This window comes from Carcharodon carcharias, chromosome X (genome assembly GCF_017639515.1).
Source record: "Carcharodon carcharias isolate sCarCar2 chromosome X, sCarCar2.pri, whole genome shotgun sequence".
Classification (NCBI taxonomy): domain Eukaryota; kingdom Metazoa; phylum Chordata; class Chondrichthyes; order Lamniformes; family Lamnidae; genus Carcharodon; species Carcharodon carcharias.
The window spans coordinates 9840892-9854152 of NC_054507.1; the positions used below are offsets into that span (position 1 = coordinate 9840892).

Genomic DNA, 13261 nt, shown 5'->3' on the forward strand with positions numbered 1-13261 from the left:
GTGACATCCCCCTTAACTACAGGCACACTAACATCCCCCTTAACTACAGGCACACTAACATCCCCCTTAACTACAGGCATACTGACATCCTCCTTAATAACAGGCACACTGACATCATCCTTAACTACAGGTACTCTGACATTCTCCTTAGCAATGACTTCTCAGATATTCTCCTTAACAACAGGCACTCTGACCTCCTCCCGAGCAGCAGGTAATCTGTCATCCTCCTTGGCAACAGGTACTCTGAAATCTCCCTTAGCAACAGTTACTTTGACATCCTCCTCAGCAATCGTTTCAGCACCACCCTTTCAGCCACAGGCTGCAGTTAGTTAATGTGATCACAAGGGCCATTTTTTCTTCCCATGGGTCTTTGCCTTGTCTATTCAAGTTCTGCCTGGGCGTTGGCTCAGCTTTCTGGGTACTATTGAGCATGCTCATTAGCCTAGGATTTGACTGCCGTTGGGAGCTGCAATAAAGCATGCGCTATAATACCCTCACATACAGTGCAGCGCAGAATCAAGCAGCAATGCCAGCAACTGCTAACTGCGCCAAGCGGCTCTTTAAAGGGCTGCAGCAGCTCAATGAGCCCAATGCAACTGCCAACATTCTCATTATGCTGCGCAATGGAGCCTGTAAAGTGGCGAACATGGGGGTTTAATGAACCAGCCCCTGGAAAGCTGTATGGTGAGTGTACAAGAGAGGAAAAAAACAAGTAGAACGGATGACCATTATCCCCAACACTCCCCCCAGCCACCACCACCACCCCCAACCTTCTCCATCATCCCAAAACATCTGCTGAAGCAGGAACGGGGGGGAAGTGGTGGAGAGGGTCAGCAATGCTTCCTGAACCCACGGGAGAGATGACTCTGTATCAAGGTAAGGCTGCAACCGGCCCTGTGTGTGCGTGACAAGCACTCAGTACAAAGAGGTAAGTCTGCCTTGAAAAAAATTGGAGAAATTTGTTCTGAGCTGAGGGTGTATTGAAGTGAATTTTAACTGGAGCAGGGTGAGAACCAGGCAATGAGAGTTTTGGGTGGGGGGATTTTGCCTGGGAAAGATATAAGGAGAGGTACAGGTGCCACACGCTGCGTGGGCAGCAGTAACTGCTCCTGGAAGGTGGGAAGGCACATAGCCTCTGGGCGCCTGTTGACTTTGTATCGGGCTGCGTGGTCTTGCTGTAGGGTATGGTCGCCGTCTTACAATACCTCAACACTGTCCGTCAGCTCACAGCGGACAAGAGCACAGCTGGACTGGCAGAGGGCAAAAGCAGGAGCTGCCTCTTAGCTCATTCTAGGAAATCACCACTGGGTTTGAAGGCTGTTCTCAGTAACGGTGACCATGAAGCCATCATCAATTGTCGTAAAAACCCATCTGGTTCATTGATGTATTTTAGGGAAGGAAATCTGCCATCCCTCCTTGGTTTGGCCTACATGTGACTCCAGCCCCAACCAGTGTGGGTGAATCAGAAGTGCCCTCTGAAATGGGCCTAGCAAGCCACTCAGTTGTATCAAATTGTTACAGTAAAGTCAAACCACATGGACTGCAGCAGTTCAAGAAGGCAGCTCACCACCACCTTCTCAAGGACAATTAGGGATGGGAAATAAATGCGGGCCCAGCCAGCGACGCCCACATCCCATGAAAGGCTAAATAAAAAATAGATAGTTTTTTTGATAAAGTAACAGAGATGAAGGGAATGTGATGGATGTTGTTTGTATGGATTTTAAGAAAACATTTGACAAAGTGCCACATAAAAGACTGTCCAACAAAATTGAGGCTCTTGGAATAGGAGGGTCAGTGTCCAATTGGATAAAAAAACATAGATTTGACAGAAAGTAGCAAATTTTGGGAAACAGTTGTTTTGCATACTGGAGGTTAGTGGACAGATGTGCTCCCCAAGGATCAGTGCTAGGACTTCAGCTTTTTTTTGATATATAAATGACTTGGATATTGGAATACTGAGTAAAATTTCAACATTTGCTTATGATACCAAACTTGGAGGAGTGAGAGACAGTGACAATGACAATCGACTCCCAACAGGACATGGATAGGCTAACAGAATGGGCAGATAAGTGGGAAATGGAATTTAATACAGAGAAGTGTGAGGTGATGCATTTTGGCAGAAGGGATAGGGAGAGGCAAGATAGACTGAATGGCACAATTCTAAAGAGTGTGCAGGGGCTGAGGGACCTGTGGGGGGGGGGTTCATGTGCACAGATCTTTGAAGGTGGTAGGATATATTGAGAGAGTGGTTAGCAAAGCATGTGGAGTCTTGCACTTCATAAATAGAGGCATTGAGTACAAAAGCAGGGAAATTATGCTGAACCTGTGTAAAATGTTAGTTAGGGTATAACTAGAGTATTGTGTCCAGTTCTGGTCTCCACACTTTAGGAAGGATGTGAGGATCCTTGATGGGGTGCAGAAGAGATTTACCAGAATGGTTCCAGGGATGAGGGATTTTAGCTCCAAGGTTAGGTTGGGGAAGCTGGGATTGTTCTCCTTGGGGCATAGGAGATTAAGGGGGAGATTTGATCGAGATGTACAAGATTGACAGGTTTAAATAAGGTAGATAAAAGCTGTTTCTGTTAGCTGATGGTACAAAGACTAGGAGACATGGATTTAAGGTTTTGGGCAAGAGATGCAGGGGGGAATGTGAGAAGCATCTTTTTTACACAGCGAGTGGCAGTGACCTGGAACTCACTGCCTACGAGGGGGGTGGAAGCAGAGATGATGAATGATTTCAAAAGGAAATTGGACAGGAACTGGTGGGAGATAAACTGGCAAGGCTACAGGGATAGAGCGGGGCAATGGGACTGACTGGATTGCTTTTGAATAACTTATTTGTGTCAGAATTTGAAGTAGAGGAAGTGGTCAGCATGTGGACATCCCAAGAAAACTTATTGAATCAAGGACAGACACTGAATAAAATCAGCGTAAGCAAGACCACTATAATGGAGGAAATAACAGACCTGAAGCCATGACAGATCCCCAGGAGGAGATGGTCTCCATCCCAGGATGTGCTTATGTTGCAGATGCTCTAACTAGAATCTTCCAAAATTCTCTTAATTCAGCTTAGATTGGGAAATTGTGCATGGCACTCTGCTATTGACGAAATGTGACAGTGAGAAACCAGGAAATATAGACAAGTTAGCTGAACATTTGTAGGAAACTACTAGAGTCTGTAAATATGGTTAAAGTGACTGAGCTCCTTGTAAATTTTCAGTTGATCAGAGAGCCAGCATGGATTTGTAAAGGATAGATCATACCTGACCAGCCTAATTGAGGAGACTGAAGTATTGGATAGGGAAATGTCTATGGATGTTATTTATATGGACTTGCAGAAGGTGTTTGATAAAATCCCTCACGAGAGACTGTTAGATAAAGTTAAAGCCAATGGGGTTGAAGGCAAGTTATTGAGCTGGTTAGGAAATTGGCCGAGCGGCAGGAGCCAGAGAGTCAGGATAATGGGCAGTACTCGAATTACCAGGATTTGAGTAGTGGTGTCCTACAACGACCTGTTTAAGAACCTCAACCATTCTCTGCATTTATTAATGACTTAGATGATGGGATAGAAAGCAACATATCCAAATTTTCCCATGGCACAAAACTAGGCAGCATTGAAAGCAGGGTAGATAGAAATGACAAAGGCTGTATTGGTGGATTTCTTGAATGGACGAAACTGTGGCGCATGTGAGATCATCCAGTTTGGACCTGAAAAGGATAGAACAGAATCCTTCCTAAATTATAGATAGCTAGAAACAGCAGAACTCCAAAATCCTGACTTGGGAGGGAGGGTGGGGTGTCTCGATACTCAGATCATGTCACGAACAGGTGCATAAAATAAGCAAAAAAGGCAAATGGAACGCTTGTCTTTATATGGAGAGGAGTAGAATACAAAGGCTTGGAAGTCATGACTCAGCCCACACCTGGAATGCTTTGGGCAGCTCTGGGCACTACACCTTAGGAAGGACAGATTGGCCTGGGAGGAGTGCAGTTAAAATGACAACTGGACTCGAAGGTTTATATTATGAGAGGACTTCATACAAACTGGGCTTGTGGCTCCTGGAATTCAGAAGGTTAAGACGTGATTAAAGTTGAGTAAAGTTTTCAGGTTATTAAAGGGAGCAGGTAGCTGGGACAGACACAATGGGTTAAATGGGCTCATTCGGTGCTGTAAAATGATTCCACAGTCCCACGTCAGGTACTGCTGGGCAGCAGTTTGCGGTGTCACTGGGATACCCTGCTTTGCCCTGGCACCAAGAGATGCTGTCAGGGACAGATGGCAGTCACTCTACTTTGAGGTGATGTGTATTGGAGATCAGGCTCAAACTCAACATGACCCTACGCCTAGTGTCCTGGCCTTGTGTTGGCCAAATATTCTTAAAGGCCCCTGTCAGCGTAAGAAAAACGGGTGAGGGAGGAAAGGGACGAGAGTTTGATAATGTGAAAAGACTCTTTTGTGCAACGAGCAGTTAGCATTGGAATGCACTGCCTCATAGGTTGCTGGAGACAGATCCAATGGTCACATTCAAAAGGGAATTGGATAAATAGTCGAAGGAGAACAAAATGGCAGGGATATGGGGAAAGAGTGGGAGATGTGGACTGACTGGATTGCTCTTTGAAAGAACTGGGGAGAACTCGATGGGCTGAATGGCCTCCTTCTGTGTGGCACTGTTTTATGATTCAATGGAAAGCTCTTCCCATTTGTTTGCAAAGCTGTTATGCAATGACATAACTGTACTGCAAGACACTTGTCACTAGGCATGATCCTGGCATGAAGCTAGGGGTACCGGACTGTCTTTAATTTTAAATTCATGAATGCGAGTCACCAAAATTAGTCGGCAGAAACAAGCACCCAATAACTGAGAAGCTGAGAGACCAGCATTGGGCTGAAGCGATGAGTCAAGGGCTCCAAGAAAAGTAGCAAGTGAATCTGGCCTTCAGCAAACATCAATGTGTGGAATGAAATCAAACTGCTCTGGGTCTGAGCCTTCATGCCCCACAGTTAGCAACACAATCAATGCTGCTTTCCCAAGGGTACAGTCCGGACATTGGATCTGAGTTTGAACATACTCGCACCTTCTGCCGTTGCTAGCAGAAAATCCCAGTGTGAGCCCTGTGCCCCATCACCAGCACACAGCCAGAGATAGAACAAACTGCTACAGCATGATTTTACAGAGATAAGCTGGTGAAAGCGAGTGAAGAGCAGATCAAATATTTCCTTTCTGCACCAAAGCTGAAAGATAGCAAAAGCTGAGATCTCAACTCAGTGTCAGATAAGGAGGTTGCAACAACAGGAAATGCTGCATGCTCCAAACCACATCACTTCCCCTCTGTTTTTGCTTGGTGGTCTACAGTCCCTCAACACTGTTTATTTATTCATTCACGGGATGTGGGGGTCGCTGGCTGGGCCCAGCATTTATTGCCCATCCCTAATTGCCCTTGAGAAGTTGGTGGTGAGCTGCCTTCTTGAACCGCTGCAGTCCATGTGGTGTAGGTACACCCACAGTGCTGTTAGGGAGGGAGTTCCAGGATTTTGACCCAGTGACAGTGAAGGGACGGTGATATATTTCCAAGTCAGGATGGTGAGTGACTTGGAGGGGAACTTCCAGGTGGTGGTGCTCTCATGTGTCTGCTGCCCTCGTCCATGAAGTTGGAAGATTCGGAAATCATGCTCTATTGGTGTAAAACCAGAGGGCTGCTCAATGTTGAGACTGCCGGTTCTGCAAAACAGGCTCTATTCAATGAGCTTCTCTTGGAATTCAGTATCACAGTACGATCATGTACAAGGGGGCCTGGGGGAAATAGTCAGTGTGACATGAACGCTGATTCCCTAAACAGACTAAGTGGTGGACTAATCACCTTAAATTCAACAAACGAGAAGGCTTTTGCTTGGCTCCAGGCATTTGTATTCACTAAAAATAACTTGCAATTTCCCAGTGATCAACTGGAGCCTTTCAGGTCATCCTGTGTGTGCACAGCTTATGTGTAACTGTCCCAGTGTTCCCACTATGATGGCTAATGACCATGCCCAGTTCAAGGAGATCAGAATACTGTGCTCTTCAATGTCATGACTCCTAACAACACAAATATTGCAGGGTCAGGAGGAGCATCAGGGCAGGTAGAGCAAATAGTACATACAGAGGAAAACTCCCTTGACCATTTCCGCTTGAACACTCCCAGGATAGGGACAGCACAGGGGTTCAGTACAGAGTAAAGCACCCTCTACACTGTCCACATCAAACACTCCCAGGACAGATACAGCACAGGGTTAGATACAGAGTAAAGCTCCCTCTACACCGTCCCCATCAAACACTCCCAGGGCAGGTACAGCACAGGGTTAGATACAGAGTAAAGCTCCCTCTACACTGTCCCCATCAAACACTCCCAGGACAGGTACAGCACGGGGTTAGATACAGAGTAAAGCTCCCTCTACACCGTCCCCATCAAACACTCCCAGGGCAGGTACAGCACAGGGTTAGATACAGAGTAAATCTCCCTCTACACCATCCCCATCAAACACTCCCAGGACAGGGACATCACGGGGTTAGATACAGAATAAAGCTCCCTCTACACTGTCCCCATCAAACACTCCCAGGACAGGTACAGCACGGGGTTAGATACAGAGTAAAGCTTCCTCTACACTGTCCCCATCAAACACTCCCAGGACAGGAACAGCACAGGGTTAGATGCAGAGTGAAGCTCCCTCTACACTGTCCCCATCAAACACTCCCAGGACAGGTACAGCACGGGGCTAGATACAGAGTAAAGCTCCCTCTACACCGTCCCCATCAAACACTCCCAGGACAGGTACAGCACGGGGTTAGATACAGAGTAAAGCTCCCTCTACACCGTCCCCATCAAACACTCCCAGGACAGGTACAGCACGGGGTTAGATACTGAATCCCATGGTCGATGCCTCTGTACTGGGGATGTAGTCTCTGTGCAAGAGGAAGGGGTGAGAGTATAATGCGAAGCTGAACTTTACCTTTCTTGTTGCAGGCTGATGGGAACAAGCTCCATAAGGACCTGAAAGCGTACCTGAATGCTGTGAGAGGTATGGAGCATCACTGAGCTCTCTGACAGCTTTCTCTCTCCCTGTGCAGTGATTCTGTCCTCTTGGTCCTGAACAGTAACACTTTCTCATCTTCTTGCAAGTTTTTTGTTTTTGCGCCATTCTCGTCGTTCTATGTGGCTCACTTTTCTCCCCGGTCCCTCAGGAGAGCTTCATGTAAATCACCCGGTGAGAGAATAACGGGATGTGTCACCTGTCTGCTTCACACCCCATTCAATGTTACTCTGCACTGAAGTGAAGCTGGGCATGTGGTCAGGTGTCATCCATCTCCCCCGGGACTGGGGGTCTAATGAGCGCCTTTACCCTTCCAGCTATATTTCCCTTTAATAGTGTTACCTGGTCTGGGTGGGACTGAGTCACCTCTGTTTCTTCACTTTCCCCAGCAATGCATGAGACATCAAAGAGGCTTTCCCTAACTCTGCAGGAGGTTTATGAGTCTGATTGGGAGGGGAAGGATGAACTGCACCCCATCGTAGAGGTGAGTGACGTGTGTCGTGCTGGCCTCTGCTCTCTCTCTCTCTCTCTTCCACTTTCTGCACCTCACGGCGGGACCATGTAACAGGGGCTGCCTTCTTTGGAAACGTGAGAAATTCGCGCCAACTCACTGATCCAGTTTAGCAAGAGTACCGCAGCAAGTTTTTAAACCCTTGCTTGGAAGGAGGCTGCTCGATCTTTAAAAATATAAAGAGAAAATTAAGCAACACTTCGAAAACACAAAGCAAGCTCTGGCACTTAGGTAGCCACCCTGACATGCTCAGCGATCATTAGGCCGGAGGCTATGCTGAACCATACCAGAAGCATTTTTTTTTAAAAGAGAAAGAGAAATAAAGCCAGTCATATTCTGCTGTTTTTGTTTCGTGACCTTGATCTCCCCCTAGGAACCAGACATTTACCAGCAACTGCAAATCTACAAAGAAGGCCCAGACTCCACCTGAGGTGAAGGGTTACCAACTCTGGTTGGCCATATTCCTGGAGCTTTCCTCACATGATGCCCCGCCCAGTGAATCAATTTTATCCTTTTCCAATGTTTTTACAACCGGTAAACAAAATGGAAACTTACACACGGTTTTTTAAAAATCCTCGCTATGATTTTTCTCCTGGGATTTTGCTCATAACAGTGTCCTGAAGACCCCGGGGCAAACTGGGAGAGTTGGAAACTCTACCTGCGTGGCAGGTTGCCGTGGTAACCCTACCAGGCCAAACTTGTCAGGAAGAGGAGGTGAGAGAAGCGGGCCGGGACAATGAGTTCCTTGTGGTTTCCTTGCACTTCAGGTGGAGGAGTAAGCTGTCTCCAGGCCCCATAAGGAAAGCTTGGGCCTCTCCTGCCCAGGATACTCTCCCCTTCTGACTGTCCAGATCACCACCCAAACATTTACCTCAGTGACAGGGAGCGCTCGATTGATTCCCACCAGCGGCCTCCTGTCGTCTGCAATCTCCCTCCTGCCCACTGGCCAATTAGTGCACCCTACCAGGTTCGGGGGGCAAGGCCTGTGAGGTATAATCGATCTCCTGAGCTTCACAGCTTAGTCCGGTGGGTCCGACAACTTTCCATCTGCCATAGACCACACTCATCCCACTGTTCATTCAAATCACCCTCAAAGTCGGCCTCCATGAGAACTTCAGGGCAGTCATTGTTTTATTTCTACCTGTGTCATCTTCCTGTATCTCATCACCGTGCTTCTTCTTGGTGCCAGTGTGTGGTGCTTGAACTCCTGACCCTAATCTACTGTTTCTTATGAACATAGGAGCAGGAGGAGGCTTCCAGCCTGTTTCTTCACACAGTGAGCTCATGGCTGATCTGTGACCTAACTCCATATACCTGCATTTGCCCCAGATCCCTTAATACCTGTGGTTAACAAGAATCTAACAATATCAGATTTAAAATTAACATTTGACCTAGCATCAATTTGCACCAGAGAGTTCCAAACTTCTACCACCCTTTGTGTGTCCAGGTGCATTAGAGTACTTTACCCAGTTGATAAAGTGCTCTTATGCATTTAACAGTATTTAGATTAAGATTTTAACATGTCAATTTTCCCCTGTGATTTGATATTTTCTTTGATTGAAGTCCAGCCACCTGTTGAGCCTTTGAATTAGCTCAACAGATGGCTGCCTCCTTTGATTGACAGCCCAGCCATCTGTTGAGCCTTTGAAAGTACAACAGATGGCCATCTGTTCCAACACTTCAAAAGGCATTAATGTAATAATGACAATGTTATTGGCAAATCACATTAATGACAATTTACATTAATGACAAATCTGTCCAATGGAATCGCATTCTTAATACTTGGCTGAGTTTCAAAACTGACTAATCAATTTAGCTCAGCAGGAGTTGTTGATACAGCTGTCAATGGGACTGTGAGCTTTATTTTGAGTGACAGTTTAATGAGTAGTTAATGGGATTATGTAATTTTGAATAGGTTTGTAAAAGGCTGTTTGTTTATTTTGACAGTTTTATGTGCATTTAAGGATTAAGTTTTTTGTCAAGTGGACTTTGAACGGCTGTGTGTTTGATTGACAGTCTTATCAGTTCTTAAGAAGATTAAAATTTATTGAAGAGGTTTTTGAATGGCTGTTTATTTATTTTGACAGTTTCATGAGCATCTTAAAGGCTTCCCAAAGTTATTATGGGGCTCATGAATTCTGTGCATAGTGCATACTGGGTAATTGGGCATGGGGGTATATAAAGGGGATATGGAGGGGATATGGAAGGATATGAGGGGGCATGGGTTGTATGAAGTTACATGGGGTATATGAGAGGGCATGGGGGTGGCTGGGGAGTGGGCTAGGGGTGAGGTGGTAAGGGGTGAAGTCTAGGATGTCTAACACTCATGTACAGAACTGGGCTGGTGTCTCAGTGAATGAAGATGGACCTTCTAACTTGCCCACCTCAGCACCCGCCTGCCTTCTGGGGGTGGCAGCCCTGACCCAAGCACCTCCCTCTCACCCTGCCATGAAAATAGTGTGGCAGGCACTGTTGGGCAAGAGCTGGGCTCATGACGCCGGGAAATCTCCTGACTCGCAATTCTCACCTCGAAGGTGAAAACCCGAGCTGTCCATGTAGGAACTGCAGACTGCCTTTAGAGCCTCTGTCTTGAGCGATCCAGAAAAATTTGCCCTCTTTTGTCTTATTCCCCAGCAGGTTTCCCTTTGCCCACAGTGGTGAACCTGGGAGCTCACTGCTACACCTAGCAGATATTTGACAATCTTAGATGTTCTTTCCCTGAACAGTAATGGTAAGAGTGAAGCCTTTCCCTTTGAGCTGCTGCAGACCTCTTAAAACCCATAAGTAGGGAGTTCCCAATTAGAAGTGTGGAATTGGTGAGGGGCAAGAGATTTAGGGGAGATGTGAGAAAAAACTTTTTTACCCAGAGGGTGGTGATGGTCTGGAATGCGCTGCCTGGGAGGGTGGTGGAGACGGGTTGCCTCACATCCTTTAAAAAGTACCTGGATGAGCACTTGGCACATCATAACATTCAAGGCTATGGGCCAAGTGCTGGTAAATGGAATTAGGTAGGTAGGTCAGGTGTTTCTCACGTGTCGGTGCAGACTCGATGGGCTGAAGGGCCTCTTCTGCACTGTGTGATTCTGTGAATTGAGCCCTGTGATATTAATAACCCTACATTCCTATTCCTACCCCTGGCTGCTTTCTCTTTGTGCCTGCATTTGTGTGCTGATTGCCTTCTGCTGTCAGCTCTCCTATCTTCTTTAGAGCAGTAGAGATTCTCTATTGATATTAATCTCGCTCTGACCCTGGCAATGATGGTTGTGTCAGGAGTGTGAACTTATTGGACAATCCAAGCTATAGGCAAATGGACACAGAACAAGGCAAATGGACACAGAACAAGAGAATAGCAATGGGCAGAATTTTGCATCCCGTGGGCTGGCGTGTGCCTGACCCAATCGGGCGTAAAATATCGCGCGATGACTTTGGGTGAGGGTCCTGACATCATCGCGCACTGATGCGATATTTCGCTCGGCGTGCAGGTGCCAGAACCATGCCCGCCATTAACTAAGATGCCACTTAAGGCCATTAAAAAGCCAATTGACGGTGATTTTTCGTTGTCTGTGCGATTTCCTGCTCATCACACGGGTGAAATGGGCAGGCGGCCAGCCGACATTTACACAAACCTCACCCAAGGGCGGGGTGAGAAATAGTCAGCAGCATTGTCAGTGTGAGCAGTGAGCAGTTTAGGAGATAGTTTGTTGCTGGTGACTTATTGGTACTTGGCAGCTTCATCTCTGTTCGGGGCTTCATTCTTAGCATTTCCAGGCTTCATTTCAGCACTCATTGCTGTCTGCCAAACCCCCAGAGGATTCAGACCATGTGGACCCTTCCAGCTATCAGACAGCCTTCCCTTACCCTGAGAATGGGGATTGTGGTCTCCGCTGGAGGCACCTCCTCTGAGGAGGAAGAGAGGGGCAGAAGGGGGAGGAAGCCAAGGGTCCCAATGCAGCATCCAGGGGAGGGACCTGTGGGAGGAGAGACACAGATACAAGGGGCGCAGGGCCAGCAGGCAGTCCAAGGCGTAAGGGGCCACAGAAGACGCCACTATCCTGCTGCCAGGGTTTACAGGCAGCGATGCAGCTACCTCAGTATGTCTGAGGTGGAATGGTGAAGGAGGCTCTGTCTCTCAAGGGAGACTGTGACCTCCATCTGTCAGATGTTTGGGCCTGAGATCAGCTCCGACTGTGTGGGTGGACACCCCATGTCAGTGGCTCTGAAGGTCACAGTGGCCCTCAGCTTCTATACCTCCAGCTCTTTCCAGGGCTCAGTGAGCGATCTGTGTGGAGTCCCCCAATCAGCTGTCCACAGTTGTGTCAAGTTGGTGACAGAAGCTCTGTTCAGGCAGGTACTGACCTTTATTCTTTACTGTATGGACGAGACCAGCCAGGCTGAGTGAGCCAGAGGCTTTGCAGCGATTGCTGGGTTCCCCCGTGTCCCGGGTGCTATAGACTGTACACATGTGGCCATCAAGGCGCCAGTAGGTGAGCCCGGTGCCTTCATCAACAGGAAGGGATTCCACTCCATGAACGTGCAGATAGTGTGTGACCACAGGATGCTGATTCTACAAGTCTGTGCAAGGTACCCAGGCAGCTCCCACGATGCCTACATCCTGAGACACTCCCAGGTGCCGGGGCTCTTCAGTGCTCCAGCCCGGCTGGATGGATGGCTGCTGGGTGACAAGGGCTATCCCCTCAGAAGGTAGCTCATGATGCTTCTCCACCATCCAAGAACAGAAGCTGAGCAGCAGTACAATAGGAGTCTCAGCTCCACAAGGGCTGTGCTAGAGAGGACTATTTGTCTTCTGAAGATGCGCTTCCGATGCCTGGGCCGTTCAGGGGGAGCACTACAATACCCTCCAGAGTGGGTATCACTGATAGTGGTTGCATGCTGTGCTCCCCACAATCTGGCACTGGCAAGGAGGGACCCACTGGAGGAAGAGGATCTTGAGGCAGCTCCACAGGCCCCAGAGGATGAATCCAGTAGTGAGTCAGAAGAGAAGCTCGCTGAGGAGAACACTGAGGGTGTGGAGGGAGACCTCAGTAACCTCCAGGGAAGCAGGGACACCAGGGCCACCTTGATCCAACACTCCTTCAGCTAGACTGCCAAAGATCAGCTTCCACCTCACCCCAAGGCTGCTGCCTCCATCCCGGGTGTCTGAAATGCCCCTTTCATTTGCACCCAAAGTCCACTCAGTGCCTGTGCAATAAAGTCTCCAGCCACTCACGTCCAGCATTACACACTGACGTACCCCGCACCAGAAAGGAAAAAGGTGAAACATACTCTGGCCATCAGAATCAAAGCAAACTTAATGTTATTGTCACATTGAAAGCATAATGACATTACTATTATTGGTGTTGATGTCCGCACCAGCAGACATATAAACCAAACATAAATGAACAGAAAATCACCCATGACCATCCCTCCCGTGTTCATGGTGCCTTAAACTTACGTTTCCAGGTGCTACGTCTACGTGCCCCCCACTCGCTGGCACCGACATTGGAGACAGCTGCTGACTGTGTCCTGTTGGCCTTGATGACCTTGGTGGTCGTCCTCTGGCCAGTGGAGCCTGTGCTGGCCCCACCTGGGAGGGAGCAGCCAGTGCCATGGCTTGCATCTCCCCAGTCATTGCAGCCTCATCAGATGTCATGGTCACTGGCAGAGAGGCGGAGGAGCTGCTGCCC

The 13261-nt window shown here is 47.9% G+C and overlaps 1 protein-coding gene across 3 annotated transcripts in view; it reads left to right on the forward strand.

The window, feature by feature from the left end:
* Nucleotides 1–13261, forward strand: part of LOC121273183 (bridging integrator 2-like) — a 139878-nt gene that overhangs the window by 90956 nt on the left and 35661 nt on the right. For 2 of the 3 annotated variants that reach the window (XM_041180170.1, XM_041180171.1), the window contains 2 exons: nucleotides 7000–7054; nucleotides 7456–7550. The exons of the other annotated variant lie outside the window; for it this stretch is intronic. In XM_041180170.1, coding sequence (XP_041036104.1) covers nucleotides 7000–7054; nucleotides 7456–7550 — 150 coding nt within the window. The remainder of the gene's footprint in view (nucleotides 1–6999; nucleotides 7055–7455; nucleotides 7551–13261) is intronic. 3 annotated transcript variants of the gene reach the window in all.